Source organism: Staurois parvus, unplaced genomic scaffold, assembly GCF_062004578.1.
Source record: "Staurois parvus isolate SC_StPar_1 unplaced genomic scaffold, SC_StPar_1.0 ptg000758l, whole genome shotgun sequence".
In the NCBI taxonomy this organism is placed as follows: Eukaryota; Metazoa; Chordata; class Amphibia; order Anura; family Ranidae; genus Staurois; species Staurois parvus.
This window is the reverse complement of record NW_028318554.1, coordinates 197030-220958: the sequence shown is the minus strand read 5'-3', so window position 1 is coordinate 220958 and position 23929 is coordinate 197030. Positions and strand designations below refer to the sequence as shown.

The window sequence follows — 23929 nt, the reverse complement described above, 5'->3', positions numbered from 1 at the left end:
AATTACATTTATAATATTATTATATTATTTATATAGATTATATAGATTTATAATCTTTCATTCTATTTTTATGTAAATTATATTATATTATTTTATATTATTATTATTATCATTGTCATCGTTATCATTTTATTAATATTATTATTGTCATCATTATCATTTTATTACTAGTATTATTATTATTATTATTATTAATAATAATAATAATAATACATTATTTATATAGATTATATAGATTTATAATCTTACATTTAATTTTTATGTAAATTATATTATATTATGTTATATTATTATTAATAATAATAATAATAATAATAATAAATGGTTTATATAGATATGTTATTATTTATATTGAATATATAGAGTTTCAATTATTAAATAGTTTTATATAGACTATATTTAATATATTATTATTTCTAAAGATTATGTTTATCACTTTATTTAATATCATTAATATTTAGATTACTAGTCTTTCATTCTTCCTATTATATATCTTTATATAAATTACATTTATAATATTATTATACATTATATTATTTATATAGAATGTATATATTTATAATCTTCCATTCTATTTTTATGTAGATAATATTTATTATATTGTTTTATGTTATTATTGTTATTATCTACATAAAAATAAAATGGTTTATATAGATATATACTATTCTATCCTTATTATTATATAGATTATATTTAATATATTATTTTATGTTATTATTTATATAGATTATATAGAGTTTCAATCTTCCTTTCTTCTTATTATATAGATTTATACAGATGATATTTGTTATATTATTTTATAATATTATATATCTAAATTTTATAGATTTATAATCCTTATGGAAGTGACCAACACCTAGGAACTCACTCACACCAGCCCCATTGGGGATGCTTCGGACCACTCTGTGCCCTCCTCTAAGCTTCCTCTACAGCTCCCCTTATTGCTCCCAGTGCCTGAAACATGTTTCATTGACACTATTGTGCAGTTCAGTAGAGCTCAGTGTGCACCACCTCCCAAACTGGGGAATTGGAGACTTCTAGTAGTTATAACAGTAGCTACATTTAATACATTTAAAGCTGAACTCCAGCCTTCTGCAGTTGTCCCGGCTCCTCTCCTGGACTGAAATGGCTTCCTCTGATTTCACTGCACACTGTGAGCTTCTCACAATGTGCAATAGAAGCTGCAGCAAATCGGATAGAGCCCATCTCATTTACTGGCTGAAGGACGCCCAGCATCATCAAGCGCTTTCCTCCCCAACCTGACTGTCTCTGGCCCACCCCTTTCATTCTTGGGATTTCAGATCTTTTAATCGGAGAGACTAATGCCGGCCATACATGGGTCGAAATTCGATCGATTTTTCATCCGAAAATCGGATCTAAGAATAATCGTCCGATTTTCGCTCTGTTAGTGGGTCAATGGCACCGGAGGATTTTCGTGGGTCCTCCCCTTTTCGGTGATCAGGCATGTTTGAAAATTCGTGAAAAACGACCGATTTTCGACTCAATGATGGTCAAATCCGTACAATCGTTTTTCCGAAAAGCATATGCACATGAGCCGTGACCTGGAAGAAACAGAAATCTCGCCTGTTATAAGGGGTGAACTCTATGACTTGGTTGGCCAATTTTCGAAAATCAATGATGGCGCCATCAGATTATTGATCGAACGACGTTTCCGATTTTCGGGCGAAAAATTAAACTCCGCTGCCACATTTTTATTACTTCCTGGGCCTCAAAGGCCGGCCATACATGGGTTGAAAGTTGTCCGATTTTTCATCTAAAAATTGGACCTAAGAATAATCGGCCGATTTTCGCTCTGTTAGTGGGTCAATGGCAACAGCTGATTTTCACTCTGTTAGTGGGTCAATGGCAACGGCTGATTTTCGTGGTTCCTCCCCTTTTCGGTGATCGGGCATGTTGGAAAATTTGTGAAAAACGACCGATTTTCGACTCAATGATGGTCAAATCGTACGATTGTTTTCCCAAAAAGAATATGCACATGAGCCGTGACCTGGAACGAACAGAAATCCCACCTGTTATATGGGGTGAACTTTATGACTTGGTCGGCCGATTTTCGAAAAGCAATGTTGGCGTCATCGGATTACCGAGCGAACGACGTTTCCGATTTTCGGCCGAAAAATTCTTCGGAATTCGAAACCATGTATGGCCTGCATAATACCCTGGCAAAGGATCGAACCTTTCTGATCTCTAGCCAAACCCCAATAAAGCTTTCATTTGAGACTGGCTTACATAAGTGACAGTAGAAGGAGAGCAGTATAAATGGCAGTTGCGGCCAAGAGACAGGTTCTCTTTAGGCCATCTCTTACCTTTATCAGTGTTGCAGCCTCCCAGTCATGTAGGTCCATTGTGGCAGGATGGGAAGACGCCAACAGACGGCAGAAGCAGGGTGGGATAAATCAGATATTTGGCAGGGGGTAGTCAGGGATTGATGGATCTGGACTGTCCAATGAAATACATAACATGCTTTCATCGCCTCTTCATTCAGCAGATTATAGGAATTATAATAAAATCTTCTCTGGCATGGAGAGAGAGAGAGGGGACAGGGGCTGGGGGGGGTCACACAGGCAGCTAGTATCTACACACACCTAATCATTAGGGCTAGGTTCACATCTATGCAGGTCGCGGTTGATGCGTTTTTCCAGCGTTTGTTTTTTTTTTTTTCTGCAGCAGATTGTGTTTTTCTGGATAGACTATAGACTTCAATGGACCCGTAGCAAACAAACCCCCCAAAAATGCAAAGCACAGCAAAAACACAACACTTGTGTTTTTGGTACGGGTCCATTTTTTTTGGTAGTCTATAGTCTACCCAGAAAAACACAATCTGCTGCAGGAAAAAAAAAAGTCCCTGACCTTTTCCAAAAAAACGCAATAGCTCAAAGCACACAGATGTGAACTAGATCCAGTGGCGTCCCTAGGCAGGTGTGGGGGGGGGGGTGCGCGCCGCACCGGATGACACCTATTGCATGGGGTGACACCGGACCCGCTCCACGACAAGGTTTAAGTTTTAAAGCAAGCCAACGATCCCTGCAGCATGGATCGGATCTGCGGATTGAGCATAATGGTTTGGAGTCCGATCCATTAAGCTCACCAATCCGCAGATCTGATCCATCCTGGGGGGATTGTTGGAGGGGGTGTTACCCAGTGTTACCGCACCGGGTGACACCAACCCTAAGGGATGCTCCTGACTAGATCCATAGGAAATCAGGTTAAATGGTCCGGGTCCATTGAAGTCTATAGTCTACCCAGAAAAACACAATCTGCTGCAGAAAAAGAAAAGTCCCTGACCTTTTCCAAAAAACAGTCCATGTAACATGATTTCCTATCCCTTAGGGTTGGTGTCATCCAGTGCGGTAACACTTCGTGACACCCTCTCCGACGAAAAAACGCACTAGCTCAAAACGCAGAGATATGAACTAGATCCAGGGGCGTCCCTAGGCAGGTGCAGGGGGGTGCGCACGGCACCGGGTGACACCTATCGCATGGGGTGACACCGGACCCGCTCCACGAAAAGGTAAGTTTTAAAGCAAGCCAACGATGCCCGCAGGATGGATCGGATCTGCGGATTGAGCATAATGGATCGGAGTCCGATCCATTATCCTCCCCAATCCACAGATCCGATCCATCCTGCGGGGATCGTCGGCTTGCTTTAAAACTTACCTTTTCGTGGAGAGATATGTTAACCCTGTATGGGTTGCAAGCTGACGATCCCCACAGGATGGATCGGATCTGCGGATTGGGGAGCATAATGGATCAGACTCCAATCCATTATGCTCCCTAATCTGCAGATCCAATCCATCCTGTGGGGATCATCGGCTTGCTTTAAACTTACCTTTTTGTGGAGCGGGTCCGGTGTCACCCCGTGCGATAGGTGTGACGCGCACCCCCCACACCTAGGGACGCCCTTGGATCTAGTTCACATCTGTGCATTTTGAGCTATTGCGTTTTTTCGTCGGAGAGGGTGTCACCAAGTGTTACCGCACTGCTTGGGGGGAAAGGGGGGGCAGAGGACACTACTTTGGGGGGGGGGGGGTGATTTGAAGGGCGATAGAGGACACTGCTATGGGCGTGGCCCTGTCCATAGCAGAGTCCTCTGCACATCATCCCCCCCCCCTCCAGTAGTGTCCTCTGCCCCCCCTCTTTCCCCCATAGCAGTGACTTCTGGCCCCCTTCCCCCCAGCAATGTCTTCTGCCCCCCCCCTTTCCCCATAGCAATGACATCTGCGCCCCCCCCAGCAGTGGCTTCTGTACATCACCCCCCCCCCCATAATAGTGTCCTCTGCCACCTCTTTCCCCCATAGGAGTGACCTCTGGCCCCGTTCTCACCCACAGCAATGTCTTCTGCGCATCACCTCGCCCCCGTAGTGTCCTCTTCCCCCCCTTTCCCCCATAGCAGGAACTTCTGGCCCCCCCCCCCCCCAGCAATGTCTTCTGCCCCCCTTTCTCCCATAGCAGTGACTTTTGGCTCCCTCCCCCCCCCAGCAATGTCTTATGCCCCCCCTTTCCCCCCATAGCAGTGACTTCTGCCCCCCCACCCCTCGGCAATGTCTTATGCCCCCCCTTTCCCCCATAGCAGTGACTTCTGACCCCCCTCAGCAATGTCTTATGCCCCCCCTTTCCCCCATAGCAGTGACTTCTGTCCCTCTCTCCCCCCCGGCAGTGTCTTCCCCCCCCCCCACTTTCCCCCATAGCAGTAACTTCTGACCCCCTTCCCCTCCCCCCCCAGCAATGTCTTCTTCCCCCAGCCTCCTCTGCTTCTGCTGTCAGTCTCAGTGCACAGCGGAGAACAGAAGACAGCACAGCTCAGGACGAAGGGCAGCTGGTAATTGGTTGATAGGACCGACCTAGCAACCAATCACCTGCGAGTTAATATGAAAAGCTCATTTGGCCAGGTCCTCCTCCCACCCTCCGTCCTGAGCTGTGCTGTCTTCTGCTCTCCACTGTGCACTGAGAATGACAGCAGCTGCGGAGGAGGCTGGGGGAAAGGGGGGGAGAGGGACCTGTTCGTGGTCAACCTGTCACCTGCCCGATGTTGACAGGGAGACCACGATCGATGGGTTGCCGACCCCCAACCTATACTGACAGGCCGGGCAAGGAGAGCATTCATCAGAGAAGCAGCCAAGAGGCCCATGGGAACTCTGGAGGAGCTGCAGAGATCCACAGCTCAGGTAGGAGAATCTGTCCACACGACAACCATTAGTCATGCATTCCACAAATCTGGCCTTTATGGAAGATAGGCAAGAAGAAAGCCATTGTTGGAAGAAAGCCATAAGAAGTCCCATTTGTAATTTGCGAGAAGCCATGTTGAGGACACAGCAAACATGTGGAAGAAGGGGCTCTGGTCAGATGAGAGCAAAATTTAATTTTTTGGCTGAAAAGCAAAACGCTGGTGGTGGAAAACTAACACTGCACATCACCCTGAACACACCATACCCACTGTGAAACACGGTGGTGGTGGCAGCATCATGCTGTGGGGATGCTTTTCTACAGCAGGGACAGGGAAGCTGGTCAGAGTTGATGGGAAGATGGATGGAGCCAAATATAGGAAAATCTTAGAAGAAAACCTGTTTTTTTTTTTTTAATTTAAATATTTATTAATTTTTCACATTATTACAAAATTTCCATAAGAAGAGACACAATACATATAAATATCAATACATTTCTACTCTGTCCCTTCTATTTACCTCTTTTATTTCCCTTCCCTCCCAACCCACCATTTCCCCCCTTCCCCCCCTCCCTCCCCTCTGCAAGATCTCCAGTCTCTCTAGGTCCAGTAACTTCGAATAACTTCCTAGTTTAGAGTTTTCTATATTTCTCTTTCAATCCCGATTTTTCCCATTTTTCCCATCGTGAATAGTATATTTTCATCCTGTCTTCCTGCATATGATAAGATTTTTCCATTCTGCTAATCTGGTTTACCCTATTGATCCAATCCTCCTCCGTTGGTACCTCTGTCTTCCGCCAAAACTTGGGGATCAACCCTTTTGCTGCACTTAAGTAGTACCATACACCTGATTCTTTATATTTATTTACTGTTGTCTCAACACTATGTAGGAGACACATGGTTGGGTCTAATCCTATGTCATTTCCAGTTATTATTTCTATTAATTTGACTATTGTCTTCCAGAAAACCTGAATTTTTGGACATTGCCACCATATGTGAAACACCGTGCCCTCTTCCCCACATCCTCTCCAACACATTTTTGAATTCTCCCCCCTCATCCTGTGCTCAGTGCCAGGTGTAATATGCCATCGTGTCAAACATTTATAGTTAATCTCAACGTCTCTCATACTAATTTATACTTAGTATGAGAAGAAAACCTGTTAAGAGACTTGAGACTGGGGCGGATGTTCACCTTCCAGCAGGACAACGACCCGAAACATCCAGCCAGAGCTACAATGGAATGGTTTACATCAAAGCATATTCATGTGTTAGAATGGCCCAGTCACAGTCCAGACTGAAATCCAATGGAAAATCTGTGGCAAGCCTTGAAAGTTGCTGTTCACTGACGCTCTCCATCCAATCTGACAGAGCTTGAGAGATTCTGTAAAGAAGAATGGGCAGAAATGTCCCTCTCTAGATGTGCAAAGAGACATCCCCAAAAAGACTTGCAGCTGTAATTGCAGTGAAAGGTGGTTCTAGAAAGTATTGACTCCAGGGGGCTGAATACAAATGCCACCACACTTTTCACATATTTATTTGTAAAAAATGTTAAAACCATTTATCATTTTCCTTCCACTTCACAATTATGTGCCACTTTGTGTCGGTCTATCACATCCAATCCCAATAAAATACATTGACATTTTTGGTTGTAACATGACAACATGTGGAAAATTTCAGGGGGGATGAAGACTTTTTCGAGGCACTGTATGCTCTGAATAAAGACTCTAGATCACTGCAGGATGCAACTTGGGTAACCAGTCAGAATCCAAACCAGCAAAGGGCATAGAAGGAAACAAGAGCAGGATGAGCATGAGGAGAGCGTAAAGAAGATGTGATAACATGGAACCATTTGCAGCCAACTGCACTGTGGCCCTCAAGGGCTCTGTGGAACCTGTGTACAGTGGATTAGACTGGCCTAGAAAGCTTGAGCTTGAGGTTGATTCCTGCTGTATTGGTCAAAGTTCGAGCTGTGGGTGGCTGAGCGGTACCACCTACCAGGGTAACAGAAAAATCAAAGCAACTTGATGGAAAATTGCCAGCCAACCAGTGAGTGCATCCGTTCAGAACCATCCCTGTTAGTGTGTATGAAAGAATCTATTATGTCTGAGTGAGAGACCTCTATGGTGTCTGAGTGAGAGACCTCTATGGTGTCTGAGTGAGAGACCTCTATGGTGTCTGAGTGAGAGACCTCTATGGTGTCTGAGTGAGAGACCTCTATGATGTCTGAGTGAGAGACCTCTATGTTGTCTGAGTGAGAGACCTCTATGGTGTCTGAGTGAGAGACCTCTATGTTGTCTGAGTGAGAGACCTCTATGGTGTCTGAGTGAGAGACCTCTATGTTGTCTGAGTGAGAGACCTCTATGGTGTCTGAGTGAGAGACCTCTATGGTGTCTGAGTGAGAGACCTCTATGGTGTCTGAGTGAGAGACCTCTATGTTGTCTGAGTGAGAGACCTCTATGGTGTCTGGGTGAGAGACCTCTATGCATGTAGTTCTTGCATTACACAGAATGTGGATTATGTTATTCAAAGGGACTCTGAAGTAACAGTCCAGCTATTCACTTGTAGCTTGGAATTGCTCTTTTTGCTCCCAGCATTGACCTTATCCATAAAATAACAAAAAACAAAAGGAAGAGGGTGCAAACGCCAGCACTTTCATAAGAAAAAGATAAAAGAACACATAATACGCTAACAAACCAATGGAATAGTGACATGGCAACATTCATAAACCAGAAGTACGCTTTCCAACCTCAACACATTGTCTAGATGACCAAACCAGCTGACGTTTCAAGGGACTTGCCCCCTTCTTCAGAGCAGTGGCTCAGAGCCACTTCAGACGAAGGAGGTAAGTCCCCCAAAATGCTGGTTTGACCATCTCCACAATGAGTTAAGTTTGGAGAGCGGACTACTGGTTTTTGAATGTTGTCATGTCACTTAGCCTTTTGGTTTGTGAGTAAAAAATGTATTCTTTTATCCCTTATTAAAGTGCCCTCTTTATTTTTGTTGTTTGTGCAGTGCTGAGTTCCCCATCTGGGGAGGGGCGATTGGATCTTCAATCTCCGTGATTCCTGAGCACTAAAGTGTTAAGTTTGCAGTATTCTGAGGAGGGTCATTTGGATCTTCAATGATGGGCATCGCCGGGATTCCTGGGCACTAAAGTGTCAAGTTTCCAATATTCTGAGGAGGGTCATTTGGATTTTCAATGACGGGCATCACCGTGATTCCTGGGCACTAAAGTGTCAAGTTTCCAATATTCTGAGGAGGGTCATTTGGATTTTCAATGACGGGCATCACCGTGATTCCTGGGCACTAAAGTGTCAAGTTTGCAATATTCTGGAGAGAGTCATTTGGATCTTCAATGACGGGCATCGCCGTGATTCCTGGGCACTAAAGTGTCAAGTTTGCAATATTCTGAGGAGGGTCATTTGTATGTTTAATGACGGGCATCACTGTGATTCCTGGGCACTAAAGTGTCAAGTTTGCAATATTCTGGGGAGGCTCCTTTGGATCTTCAATGACAGGCATCGCCGTGATTCCTGGGCACTAAAGATTCAAGTTTGCAATATTCTGAGGAGGGTCATTTGGATCTTCAATGACGGGTGTCACCGTGATTCCTGGGCACTAAAGAGTCAAGTTTGCAATATTCTGAGGAGGGTCATTTGGATCTTCAATGACGGGTGTCACCGTGATTCCTGGGCACTAAAGAGTCAAGTTTGCAATATTCTGAGGAGGGTCATTTGGATCTTCAATGAGGGGCATCGCCGTGATTCCTGGGCACGAAAGTGTCAAGTTTCCAATATTCTGATGAGGGTCATTTGGATCTTCAATGATGGGCATCGCCGTGATTCCTGGGCACTAAAGTGTCAAGTTTGCAATATTCTGAAGAGGGTCATTTGTATCTTTAATGATGGGCATCACCGTGATTCCTGGGCACTAAAGTGTCAAGTTTGCAATATTCTGGGGAGGCTTCTTTGGATCTTCAATGACGGCCATCGTCATGATTCCTGGGCACTAAAGTGTCAAGTCTGCAATATTCTGATAAGGGTCGTTTGGATCTTCAATGACAGGCATCGCCGTGATTCCTGGGCACTAAAGTGTCAAGTTTCCAATATTCTGAGGAGGGTCGTTTGGATCTTCAATGACGGGCATCGCCATGATTCCTGGGCACTAAAGTGTCAAGTTTGCAATATTCTGGGGAGGGTCGTTTGGATCTTCAATGACGGGCATCGCCGTGATTCCTGGGCACTAAAGTTTGCAATATTCTATTGTTGGTTGCTATCCATAAAAAATTCATAGTTGCAATATAGAGTATGCCGCCGCCACCACCACCACCCTTAAATGTGACTAATGTACCTCCACAGCCAAAATATCATATCAACTGACCCCTTCAGCTATTTTCAGATTTACTGGCACCTCTTATAATAATGATCAGAAATCATCTGAGAAAATGTTATAATAAACTCTTTCCTTTTAATCATACAAATGAATCCTCAGTAGCATGGCAGGTGACTGAAACATATGTTCATCCTAATTATAATGTCCCCTCGTTACGCCATAAACCCGCTGCTGAGGAAATAACTCCTCTCTCCTGTCTAGAATAATTTCATAAATCTCTCCTGTAACCTCTGGAACATCTGCTTGATTCCTACACATCCATTGTTCTAATTGCTTTGTGGGCAAAGGGTGATCACTATATGTCAACCTGGCACAAAGGCGCTCCTAGGATGAATGGAAAGGAGGGAGCGTTGGCATAATAATTGTCAACATTCATAATTATTCTCTGCTTCATAAACCCCAATGGCCTGCCTGGTCCCAACACCTTCTGTCCTTTGTTCCCCCAGAAACATTATTCATCGTTGTACATGTAAAAGAAGAGCCTTCTTCAGAGCCGTGATGGCAAGACCTCGGGTGCAAGATGTGGTAGGAGCTGGAGTGGGCTTCAGAACTGGCTTGATAGTTTGGATCATCATTAAAACCCAACTCAGAGAAAAGTAAAAGTCCTCCCTTGTAGTGGGGCTGCATCCTCACTGTAAGATTTTGTTGAGTCTGGGGCAGAGGTCTCCAAACTTTCTAAACTAAGGGCCAGTTTACTGTCCATCTGACTTTAGGGGGCTGGACTGCAGCCATTGAGAGCAGAAAAGGTTCAGATGACAGTCTGAAGAAACAATTCCCCATCTTTGCTGTAAGTGGGAGGAATCCTGCCCCATTGTTGGTGTCATTGGGAGGAATTGTGCTCCATCATTGGTAAAAATTGTACACCATCATTGGTGTCAATCGGCCCAATTGTTGGTGTCATTGGGCGGAATTGTGCCCCATCGGTGTCAACAGGAGGAATTGTGCCCTATCGTTGGTGTCATTGGGAGGAATTGTGCCCCCGTTGTTGGTGTTATTGTAAGGAACTGCGCCCTATGGTTGGTGTCATTGGGAGGAATTGTGCCCCATTGTTGATGTCATTGGGAGGAATTGTGCTCCATTGTTTGTGTCATTGGGAGGAATTGTGCCCCCCGTTGTTGGTGTCATTGTGAGGAACTGCGACCTATGGTTGGTGTCATTGTGAAGTATTGTGCCCAATTGTTGGTTTCATTGTGAGGAACTGCACCCAATGGTCGGTGTTATTGGGAGGAATTGTGCCCCATTGTTGGTATCATTGGGAGGAATTGTGCCCCATCACTGACGTCATTAGAAGGAATTGTGCCTTATCGTTGGTGTCAGAGGGAGGTATTGTGCCCCATTGTTGGTGTCATTCGCTCAATTGTTTATGTCACTGGGAGGAATTGCTCCCCATTGTTGGTGTCATTGGGAGGAATTGTGCCCCATCACTGACGTCATTAGAAGGAATTGTGCCTTATCGTTGATGTCAGTGGGAGGTATTGTGCCCCACTGTTGGTGTCATTCGCTCAATTGTTTGTGTCACTGGGAGGAATTGTACCCTATTGTTGGTGTCATTGGGAGAAAATGTGCCCCCGATGTTGGTATCATTGTGAGGAACTGCGCCCTATGGTTGGTGTCATTGGGAGGAATTGTGCCCCCGTTGTTGGTGTCATTGTGAGGAACTGCACCCTATGGTCGGTGTTATTGGGAGGAATTGTGCCCCCTTGTTGGTGTCTTTGGGAGGAATTGTACCCCATCACTGCCGTCATTGGAAAGAATTGTGCCCTATAGTTGATGTCAGTGGGAGGTATTGTGCCCCATTGTTGGTGTCATTTGCTCAATTGTTTGTGTCCCTGGGAGGAATTGTGCCCCATTGTTGGTGTCATTGGGAGGAATTGTGCCCCATCACTGATGTCATTGGAAGGAATTGTGCCCTATCGTTGGTATCACTGGGAGGAATTGTGCCCCATTGTTGGTGTCATTGGGAGGAATTGTGCTCTATGGTTGGTGTCAGTGGGAGGTATTGTGCCCCATTGTTTGTTTCATTGGTAGGAATTGTGTATTTTCATTTGTGTCAGTGGTTGTGGAATTTTGCCCCATTGCTGGTATCAGTGGATAAAATAGTACCCCAAAGTCCGCATTAAAGCAGGCAAAGGGCCACAGTTTGGAGACCACTGGTCTAGGGGTCAGGAAAAGCATTTTTACTTACCTGATCCTCTGCTTCCACAGCAGATGGGGCTCCTCTATGTTTCAGCAGTGTACTGTCCCTTGGTGTCCTCACATCAAATGCAGGGCTGTGGACCCTGCATCGATCTTGACATCAGAGGACTTTAGACCAAAAGAGTGCAGAAGAAAAGAGGCTGCAGGGACCAGTCCAGCAGCATGGAGGAGCCTGTGGGAAAGGAGGATCAGGTAAGTAAAACTGCTTTACCTGGTCCCCAAGACATAAAAAAGTACTGCAGACGGCCCTTGCAGCTCATCTCCAATACAAGAGAGGACTTTTCACTTTCCCGGTGTTCAGCTTTAGGTTTTTGATTCGCTGAGCTCCAGGCAAACAGCTAAATATACAGATGCTAAATATATATGGGAACTCTTTTACATACCGAGGGATTTGAATGTCTGTCCATCCAGTCCTGCGCACAGCCCTGTCCGGCAGAGCAAGAGACCTCATTTTTCTCTGCTGCAGTTAAAGTGGTTGTGAGGGCTGATGGTTTTGTATCGTCCTGCATAAAGGTACAAAACCTTCTGTGTGCGGCCCCTCCCTTATATTTACCTGAGCCCCCTCACGATCCAGCAGGGGCAGACTAACAACTCATGGGGCCCGGGCAATAGGGGATCATGGGGCCCATGTGTCCTTACCTAAACTCAAAAAAGCCTATGAAAAAGGTACCAGGAGCATCTCATCAGGCCCCCTACTGACCCCGGGCCCTTGGGCAGTGCCCGAGTTTCTAAATGGTCAGTCCACCCCTGCGATCCAGTGATGTGTATGGGAGCCTCGGCTGTACCAGGTCTCTTTCTGTCAATCACAGCCAGTGAGCCAATGAGGGGGGCAATCACAGCTAGTCAGCCAATGAGGGGGGGGGGGGTGGCGGGGCTCTCTTTGTCTTATGGATGCATAGAGCTGGGCTTGGGAGTGAGCACGCACCAGTGCCCCCAGAGCAAGCGGCTTCCATTGGGGGCACTGGTCAAAGGGGAGGAGCCAGGTGCACCCGAGAAGAAGAGGATCGGGGCTGCTCTGTGCCAAACTTTGGCAAAGAGCAGGTAAGTATAACATGCTTGTTATTTTAAAAAAAAGAACCTTTAGAATCACTTTAAGTACCATTTACAGGTCTTATCCTTCCCCCAGCCTGTGACTGGACACTGAAAGGAGAAACAACAGACTAATGAGCTCATCTCTGCTCTCTCCTCCTATCAACATGATCTTTGCAATTTGCATCATTAATTGGCTCATTTTACTGCTTCTCCCTCACCCAGTCTAAGATCTGCTGTACAGCATACACTTCCTATCAGCATACTCCTTGTTAGCACTGTAGCACATCATTACGGCTTTTTTTTGCTGCTTTTCCCTCTCTCAGTCTGAGCTTTTCTGTACAGGGGCTGCAAGAGGCTGAAAAATGTAAGTACTTGCAGTGTTTGCATTAAAAATGTAATTTAATAGAAAATTATGTCCAAAGCTATAGCCTTTAACAATATTTCTCTTGTCAGTTACAGGAGTGCCCTTATTTGTTCTCTCCTGTGACCCAGAATCTGCCAACAGTGGGTTAAATGATTTCAGGGTGTTAACATACACACCCGCAGCGGTTCACGTGAATGGGGTGAAATTATGATGTGGTATGGAAATCACACAGAAACCGATGCAAATTCCACATCGTCTCAGTGTGAGCCTCTTGGCAGCCTCCCAGACCAGTTTTCTTCTCGTCTTTTCATCCATTTTGGAGGGACGTCCAGTTCTTGGTGATGTCACTGTTATGCCATATTTTCTCCACTTGATGATGACGGTCTTCACTGTGTTCTATGGTATATCTAATGCCTTGGGAATTATTTTGTCCCCTTCTCCTGACTGATACCTTTTAACAATGAGATCCCTCTGATGCTTTGGAAGCTCTCTGCGGAACCTGCCTTTTGCTGTAGGATGCGACTAAGAAAATGTCAGGAAAGACCTTCTAGAACAGCTGAACTTTGTTTGGGGTTAATCAGAGGCACTTTAAAATGATGGCAGGTGTGTACTGACTCCTATTTAACATGATTTTGAATGTGATTGCTGAATTGTGAACACAGCTACATCCCCAGTTATAAGAGGGTGTGCACACTTATGCAATCACATTATTTTCGTTTTTTTATGTTTACTCCCCCCACCCCCATAAAAGATTTCAGTTTGTTTTTCAAGTTGTACAGTTTATAGGTCACATTAAAGGTAGAAAAAGTTCTGAAATGATTTAGCTTTGTCTAATTTTTTCAAATCACAGAAACCTGACATTTTAACAGAGGTGTGAAGACTTTTTATATCCACTATTTATCCCATAGTTTGTGGACTCTATACCTTTCCTACAGACTAAATAATAAACACTGATTTGGGTTATTTTCACCAAAGAAATGTAGCAGAATACGTCTTGGCCTACGTTTATGAAGAACAACTATTGTTTGCAAAATGTTATAACAGAAACCAACAAAAACATGTTTTTTTCACAATTTTTGGTCTTTTTTTTTCATTAAGTTAGCAAAAAATAAAAAACCCCAGTGGTGATTAAATACCATTAAAATAAAGCTCTAGTTGTGTGAACAAAATGATAAAAATACGCTTTGGGTACAGTATGGTGAAATAAAAACAAAAAAAATAAATAATAATATAAAAAAATAAAATAAAAAAGTAAAATATTTTTTTGAAAAATTATCATTTTTGGTTATAAACTAATTTGGGTTATTTTTTTTTTTGTACTAAAAAGATAGCTGAATATATTCTGATTCAAGATTTATGAAGAAAGCTTATTTATTTGCAAAATTTTATGAGAAAAACTTTTTTTAATTTTTCATTTGTATAGCAAAAAAATAAAAATCCCAGTGGTGAATAAATACCACCAAAATAAAGTTTTATCTGTCTCAAAAAAAGCTAAAAAAATTCATATGGGTACAGTGTTGCATGACCACGCAATTGCCATTCAAAGTGTGAGAACGCCGAAAGCTGAAAATTGGCCTGGGCAGGAAGGGGGGGGGGGGGTAAAAGTGCCCGGTATTGAAGGGGTTAATCACTGTGGTGAAATGTATTAGTTATCATCACGACACATTTCCAGTGTCTCCTCTTGTCCTGGCTAACCAGATTCTATGTCTTCAAACATGCTGACAAGCTTCTAATGAGGTATTCTAAACAGTCCACGGTGATGGACGGCGTGATATCATGTCAAAAGTGGCTGAATTCTTCAAACGAGGGGCAATTAAACTGCGTGTCATCCAAGAGGACCATGCTCTGTACGTGTGGGGGACGGACGTGCGTCTATATCAGTTCTATTTCAACGTTTTCAAGCCCTCCAGACCACCAGGAGCAATCACTTGTAAATCATCTCGGACACTTAGCTTACAATTACAACAGTATAATTTGCACATGGTGATCAATGGTGGAAGAATGATGGGGGGGGACGTGGCAAGGGTGAGTCTTGCCTATAAATTTTTGTTTTAGAAATGTTTTTTTTTCCCTCTTAGAAGTTTGATGTTTTAGAAATAAGCATTTTTATCAGCTGTGGTGGAACTACAAGTCCCAGGAGTTCCGGTAAGAAGTCATAATGGGTAGCCTAGTGTTAGAGAAGGTCTCACCTTTCCATCCCTGAAGGTTGCGGATTATTAGAGGAACGTTATGATTTAACATGCAGGAAAAAGAATGGATTGCTACAGATAGTTTGTGACGGGAGTCACTGTGGGTGGGGGGCCCATGGAACACAGTTCACTTTGGAGAGGTGGGGAGACCCCTGTCTCAGCTCTCCATATCCCTCTTATATGTAAGTCACCCTGTGCCTGTTAGGGGTACAGGGTGATCTGTCCTAATATTGTGTAGACATGTCTAAGAGATAGGTGGGGTGGGGGTTGTGGATTGTTTGGTGTTGTGTGGTTGCATCCCATTGTTCTATTGTTTGTCTGGCTTTTGAGCAAACTATTATGGGATGTATGTGTTTATGTGTATTAGCCTAGTGGGGGGGGGGTGTCTCCAGCAGCCCTCCCTCCTGATGTGACTGTCTGCTGGAGTGAAGTTTGAACAACCTGTGTGTCTCTTGTGACTAAATGTACATTGCCCCACCCTGTGTCATTATGCATGGAGGGAGGATTATCCCCTGAGTGTATATATCTTGTATCTGTGTTCAACTAAACTAGTCTACCTTCTGGATTACTTCCAATCTGGTGTCGTCTGGATCTTGGGGTAACAATAGCCAGCTTCACTGGTCTTGTGTTCCAGAGCCTGAGAAGCAGCTTCTTGACAGAGACACCCAGTCGTGGGTGTCTGGGGTCCGTTATGTAGTCAGATTCAGGTAATTTGGCCAATGTCTGGTCCAGTTGGGATGCTGGAATATGTAGTGCTTAAAGTTGCATGCTGGTAACTGTAGCTCCTGAAACAGCTGGAAGATGGCCATAGGCCATGCTAGGATTTGTGGTTCCAGCAAAGCTAGCTAGCTGTACGTTCTTCACAGCTGGCTTTGACAGCAATTTATGACTTGGGAGGTCCTCTGCAGAACTAGCTCGAGTCACTGGCTGTTGAAGCTCCTAGCGGTCTCTGATTAGTAGGAACTGGCTTGGGTCTGATCTCATTCTGGTACTCATAGTTCTTCCACATCGGGAGAGTTGCATGTCACTCACAGTTAGCTCAGGAGCCATGCTAAGACTTGTTCCCCAAAAGTTAGAGGATTCCAAATGGTTTTTAGCTGACAACTTAAACACATTGATGCTCTCAGTTCATTTGCTCTTGGAGAGCTGCAAGTTGCCCATAATTGTCTTTGGGTCTTTCTATGTTCATCTGCAGCCAGATAGCTGCAAGATTCCTGCAGTGGACTTCCAAACCATGCTGAATCCTGTAGTCCCCCAACATAAAAAAGCTCATGGTGTTTTCAGGGACTGGGCGATCCTAAAAGATGTCCGTGGTTAACTTGAGTTCACAATGGAACTTTTGGCTTTTCCACTTTGGGCGCTCCACCAGCAGCACAAACCTTTTTTACTCATTGGGCCACTAAGAGCGAAGAGAAAAACCCATACTTCCAGGAATAGGAAACGTGTGTCATTACCTCCCCTGTGCTTAGTGATTGGCCACACAACCACACGAAGCAGAGAGCTCCTCAACAACGTACTGCTATAGGCCCTCAGCTACTGGTCAACAGCAAGTTCCCCACAGTTGGTTCAGAAAAGAATTTCTCGACATTTGAAAAGGTTACAAATTCTTGGCATCCCAAAATTGTCATTCTGGGATTTATCGTTCCTCCACAATCACAGGATGGCCACAGATGGATCAGAGGCCCGGACCCTCTACCATGGCATCTTCCTAAAGTCACAAATTGCTCTGCTCCTGCCCTCCTCTCTATTAGTCACATGCCATTTAAAATTAACTTGTTAGTACAGAAATATATAAAAAAAGACATAAAACTTGAATTTGCTGGCGGCGTGTCATACTAAACCTGACCAGTCAGTGAAGTCTGGAATGCCTGAGCTTCCATCCTGCATGCTTAGTCAAGGTCAGAGGATGATGGTCCCATGGCCTGGACTTGGGGGGCCTTTGCTGTCTCTTTCCACAACTGCCTTAAAGCAGAGCTATAGGCAAAAATGTTTTTCTTTGTTTTGGATACAGTAAGGACCACCAAGCTCTATCCAAGCATTATAACCCTTGTCAGATTTTTTTTTATAGCCATCTGTGTCCCACTGTGGAGATTTACCTTTACTTCCGGTCCCACAGCCAAACAGGAAGTGAGAGGAAATCCCTGCAAATAAAGAGAATTCTTTGGGGACCCCCAGGTTACCAGAACTAATGTCCTAATGGAAGATTTCCAAGGGGGTCTAATCCCTCTCCACTCTATCCAAAACTAAAAAAAAAAAAAATTTGCCTTTAGTTATACTTTGGGCTACTGACCATGAGAATTTCTGATTTGCATCATCCTTACTTTAACCACTTCCCATCCGGCCCATGTAGAGAAATGACAGGAAGGGACCGCTGCCGAAGCGGGTTGATGTTTCTAAATGTCACCCGAGTCCACTGCCTGTGCGCACTCCCTGGGAGCGTGTGGCACCACGATCCGGTGCCCGCCGTGTCCTTGTCCGATTGCTGTATGGGACCTCTGTGTGAGGTCCCAATCATGTGATCACTGATTGGCCAATCAGTGATCACATGAACAGTAGTAAACAAGATTTCACTTCCTGACATCATTGCTAACTACTTGTGAAATCACAGAGATCACATGGTACAGGGCTGTTCACAACAACCCTGTACCATGTGACAAGCTGTGACCAATCACAGCTCTCATGGTATTTCTCAATGGCTGCAAAAATGCAGCCAGAGAGAAGGAGAAATGATTGCTTTTACAGCCTTTATGGGTGTAAAAGCAACCAGTGTAAAAAAAAGAAAACAAAAAATCTTCATCACCCCCCTACGAGTAGTAGTGTCACTATGGTGACACTGTACTGCTATGGTGACAGTATTAAAAAAAAAAAAATGTAAAAACAATTTTTGAAAAATTATAATTTTGGTTATAAACTCATCTGGGTTATTTTTTTTTGTACTAAAAAGATAGCTGAATACAATTTGGCCAAGATTTATGAAGAAAGATTATTTATTTGCACAATTTTATAAGAAAAACACTTTTTTTTTCAATTTTTTTACTTTTTCTTTTATATAGCAAAACATTAAAATCCCAGTGGTGAATAAATACCACCAAAATAAAGTTTTATCTGTCTCAAAAAATGCTAAAAAATTAATATGGGTACAGTGTTGCATGACCGCGCAGTTGTCATTCAAAGTGTGATAGCGCTGAAAGTTGAAAATTGGCCTGGACAGGAAGGGGGTGAAAGTGTCCGGACAGGAAGGGGGTGAAAGTGTCCGGACTGGAAGGGGGGGAAAGTGTCCAGACTGGAAGGGGGTGAAAGTGTCCAGACTTGAAGTGGTTAAAGCTGAACTCCAGGCAAAAGGCTAAATACACATCTGAAATACATATTTTTGTGACTACATATTTAGCTAACCCCTATACTTTTTATTAACTTCTTCAGTTTTCTATAGCTTTTCTTGAGGTGATTGTAGCCGTATTAGTGCACTTGCGACAGAAACAATTGAGTACTGTCCGTGATACTTTTTTTATTTGCACTAACATACAATTTTGCGGACAAGCTTTCGGGGAGTGTCCCCTTCTCCAAGGTCCAAGCAGTACTGTTACAAAGTTTTAGCAGAATGTTAGAAGAGATGTGGAGGATGAGAAAAAAAAAAAAGAAGAAAGAAAGAAACACAAGCCTAAGGTTAGCCTAGAGATAAGACACAGCAAAGCAAAAGCAAAGACTGGGGGGGGGGGGGTGTCACACTCGCAGAGGGAGTCATACACATGTTGGATAATGATTGAGGAATCCCATACCCAAATTCAGGCCGTTATCTCTTGTGTCCAATAGAATTATCATTCTTAGTTCAAAAGTTTTTCTTTCCTGGATGTATTTGAAATTTCCTTTAAGAACTAAAACATTGAGGTCTTCCATAGTGTGGTCTGGTTGTGTGAAATGGTGTCCTACAGGTGTGCAAAAGTCATCTTCTTTATGTTCCTTGATGGTATGTCTGTGCAGATTCATCCTTGTTTGCAACTTCTGTCCTGTTTCGCCAACATAAGATCCTTTGCTGCATTTTCTGCACTGGATAAGGTACACAACATTACTGGAGGTGCAGCTATATGATCCGGAAATATTGAAGATCTCTTTTGAGTGTCTGACATTTTTTGATGGATTGATTTGGTTGCACAGTTTGCAGCATTTTCTATTGCAGGGTTTGCTTCCATTATTTGTGACATTTTGATCAGAAGGAAGTTTCCTACTGATTAGTTTATTTCTGAGGTTGGGGGGTTGTCTGAAGGCCAGTATTGGGGGTTGTCTGAAGGCCAGTATTGGTGGTTGCTGGAATATATTTTTTTCAGAGTTCCATCCTCTGTTATGATGGGTTGTAAATCTTTGATTATTTTCTTATCCCTTCTAGTGCTGGGTCGTATGTGGTTACTAGAGGTACACGGTTGTTTGTTTTTTTTCTGTTTGCACTGAAGCAGATTTTCCCTTCGGGTTCTCAAGGCTGTGTTTATGCCGGTGTTGATAGTTTTGTCCTTGTAACCTTTCTTATGGAAGGAGTCTGCTAGTGTCCCGAGATGTTTATCTCTGTCTCTTGGGTCAGAACATATTCGGTGGTATCTACTGGCCTACCTCCAGTAATGTTGTGTACCTTATCCAGTGCAGAAAGTGTAGCAAAGGATCTTATGTTGGAGAAACAGGACAGAAGTTGCAAACAAGGATGAATTTGCACAGACATACTATCAAGGAACATAAAGAAGATGACCTCTGCACACCTGTAGGACACCATTTCACACAACCAGACCACACTATGGAAGACCTCAATGTTTTAGTTCTTAAAGGAAATTTCAAATCCATTCAGGAAAGAAAAACATTTGAACTAAGAATGATAATTCTATTGGACACAAGAGATAGCGGCCTTAATTTGGACATGGGATTCCTCAATCATTATCCAACATGTGTAGGACTCCCTCTGCGAGTGTTGTTCTTCCCACCCCCCCCAGTCTTTGCTTTTGCTTTGCGGTGTCTTATCTCTGGGCTAACCTTAGGCTTGTGTTTCTTTCTTCTTTTTTTTTTTCTCATCCTCCACATCTCTTCTAACATTCTGCTAAAACTTTGTAACAGTACTGTTTGGACCTTGAAGAAGGAGACACTCTCCGAAAGCTTGTCCTCAAAATTGTATGTTAGTGCAAATAAAAAAAGTATCACGGACAGTACTCAATTGTTTCTGTCTATAGCTTTTCTTAAATTTTCTTTTTTTCTGTTTGTAGGTAAACTTTTTACATACTCCTTCATTTATGTCTGTAGCACCATTAAACAAAATGCTTTGCGCCAAGAACATCATTCTGTTTTGATAGAAGGAACAAATCTCAGCCAAAATTTGCAGTTATTATTTTTTATTTGCTCCTTCATTCCCTTCCTTTAGCTTTTTTTTTTAATCTTTTAAGCACTCGGTACATAAACTTTTTAAATTTGTGTTTGCTCATGTTTATATCGCCAATAAATAATTAAAAGATAAAAACAAAATTTTTTTTTACCAGAAACATGATTTATAAAAGGGACAAATCTTGGGACAAAATTTGTAGCAAATCCTAATTACTTTTATTAATCTTAAAATTTGTAGTTAAAATTTTAATGAACTGTTATTATTTTTTATTAACTACTTCATTCCTTTCCTTTTTTGCAGTTAATCCTAATTACTTTTATTATTGCTAACATTTGTAATTAAGATTTTAGTTATTATTTCAGGTACTTATATAGCGCAGTCAATTTACGCAGCGCTTTACATATATATTGTACATTCACATCAGTCCCTAACCCTCAAGGGGCGTACAATCTAAGGTCCCTAACTCACATTCATACATACACATACTAGGGACAATTTAGACCGGAGCCAATTCACCTACCAGCATGTCTTTGGAGTGTGGGAGGAAACCGGATTACCCAGAGGAAGCCCACGCAGGCACAGGGAGAACATGCAAACTCCAGGCAGGTGGTGCCGTGGTTGGGATTCGAACCAACGACTCTAGTACTGCCAGGTGGAAGTGCTAACCACTTAGCCATTGTGCTGCCCTTAACCCCTATCATTTTTTTCATTAACTCCTTAATTCCCTTCTATTAGATTTTTTTTTTCTTTTAAGTATTTTGCACGTAAACCTTTTAAGTCTGTGTTTGCTCATGTTTTTATAGGCAATAAATAAATAATTAAAAAAAAAACTTTGTACCAGAAATATGATTCATCTGCCTTTATAAAAGGGACAAATCTGAGAATAAAATTTTTAGTAAATCCTAATTACTTTTATTAACCCAAAAATGTGTAGTTAAAATTTTAATGAACCCTTATTGTTTTTTATTAACTCCTTCTTTCCCTTCCTTTTTTTTGTAGTAAAATCAAATTGTTTTATTAACCTTACAATTTGTAATTACGATTTTTAGGTAACCTTATTATTTTTTATTAACTCCTTCATTCCTTTTCCTTAGCTTTTTTTTCTCTCTTCGACGTACGTAAACTTTTTACATTTGTGTTTGCTCATGTTTATGGTGCCAATAAATAAAAACAACAAAAATTTGTACCGGAAACATTATTCTACTGCCTTTACAAAAGGGACAAACAGCATCAATTTGGCGTTAATCCTAATTGCTTTTATTGTTCCTAAAATTTGTAATTAAGATTTTAGACAATCCTTATTATATGTTATTATTTTTTAATATCTCTTAGATTGTAAGCTCCAAGGATCAGGGCCCTCCTAACCCTTTTGTATTGAACTGTATTGTTGCTGTATTGTCTCCCTTTATATTGTAAAGCGCTGAGCAAACTGTTGGCGCTATATAAATCCTGTATAACAATTCTGTATAATAATTAACTCCTTCATTCCTTTTCCTTAGCTTTTTTTTTCTTCTTCAACGCACAGAAACTTTTTACATTTGTGTTTGCTCATGTTTATATTGCCAATAAATAAATAATTACAAAAAAAAACTTTGTACCAGAAATATGATTCATCTGCCTTTATAAAAAGGGACAAATCTCAGAATAAAATTTGTAGTAAATCCTTTTTACTTTTATTAACCCAAAAATGTGTAGTTAATATTTTAATGAACCCTTGTTGTTTTTTATTAACTCCTTCTTTCCCTTCCTTTTCTACGTAGTAAAATCAAATTATTTCTATTAACCCTACAATTTGTAATTAAGATTTTAGATAACCCTTATTATTTGTTATTATTATTTATTAACTCCTTCATTCCTTTTCCTTAGCTTTTTTTTTCTTCAACGTATGTAAACTTTTTGCATTTGTTTATGCTTAAATTTGGCATAAATTTGGCGTTAATCCTAATTGTTTTTATTGTTCCTAAAATTTGTAATTAAGATTTTAGACAACCCTTATTATTTGTTATTTTTTTAACTCCTTCATTCCTTTTTCTTAGCTTTTTTTTTTTTTTTTCTTTGACGTTCATAAACTTTTTACATTTGTCTTTGCTCATGTTTTATGTTGCCAATGAATAAAAACAACAAAAGCTTTGTACCAGAAACATTATTCTACAGCCTTTACAAAAAGGGACAAATATCGGGCATAAATTTGGAGTTAATCCTAATTGCTTTTATTGTTCCTAAAATGTATAATTAAGATTTTAGACAACCATTATTATTTGTTATTATTTTTTATTAACTCCTTCATTCCTTTTCCTTAGCTTTTTTTTTCTTCTTTTTTAATTAATTTCCTAAAATTTGTAGTTAAAATTTTAGTTAACCCTTTTTTCTTTTTTTTTTTATTAACTCCTTCATTCCCTTTCTGTAACTTCTCAATTTTTTTTTTGTTTTTTTTTGTTTTTATCATATAGGTAGTTTTTGCAGCACAAAATTAAAAAAGACGGTTGCAATTGGTATCCTTGCCTTGGATGCCGGAGAGCCTTGTCCAGGCACCGCCTGTAGTATGTATGAACAGCACAAGCAGTTTCCACAATTCCCGCCAGCACACAGCCCCCCGGACACCTACCAGAGTATGTTGGTAAGTTAGAGTCCTTCTGGGTAGATCTACAGCAGACATAACCAGATCCAGGCAGAAGGTAGATGGGGACCAGCGCTGTCTCTGCTCTGTTTAGATCAGCCCACCCCCCCCCTCTGCCTGGACCCTGCGTACAGATATCTGGTTAGGAGCCTGTCAGCTGGAGACAGGGGGGATAAGGCTGCTAGGACAGGGAAACATCCGGTTGTCACACGAGACGTGACCTGCTGCTGAAGACATCACCTGTCATTGGAGACATCCGTCTTGTCACATGCATCCCCAGGAATATCCATGTGTCCCAGTCCATCTCCCTCTTGCTGCAATGCCGCGAGACAGAACTAAGCTTTTCCCAAAACAGGCCGCGTCTTCCAGAATTCCAGGTAGAAGCAGTCGGGTGAATCTTGGGTGAAAATACTGATGAATAGACCCCTTAGTAAAAAAAAAAAAAAAGGAAAAAAAGCTCAACATACATGCAAAGCAAAACGCATCAAAAACGCAGGTGCAAAATGCAACACAAAATGCAATGCAGAAACAGCTAAAACGCAACCCGCATAGGTGTGAATCAAACCTTACCCCAGGTTCACACCTAAGCAGGGGGCGGACTGACCAT

At 42.1% G+C, this 23929-nt stretch overlaps 1 protein-coding gene across 1 annotated transcript in view; it reads right to left on the bottom strand.

Moving 5' to 3' along the window:
• The window catches only part of CLCN1 (chloride voltage-gated channel 1), a 244992-nt gene extending 221570 nt beyond the window's left edge, over positions 1–23422 (bottom strand). The window contains exon 1 of the mRNA XM_089654357.1: positions 23311–23422. Coding sequence (XP_089510483.1) covers positions 23311–23361 — 51 coding nt within the window. The 5' untranslated portion in view covers positions 23362–23422. The remainder of the gene's footprint in view (positions 1–23310) is intronic.
• Positions 23423–23929: the final 507 nt, after the last annotated feature.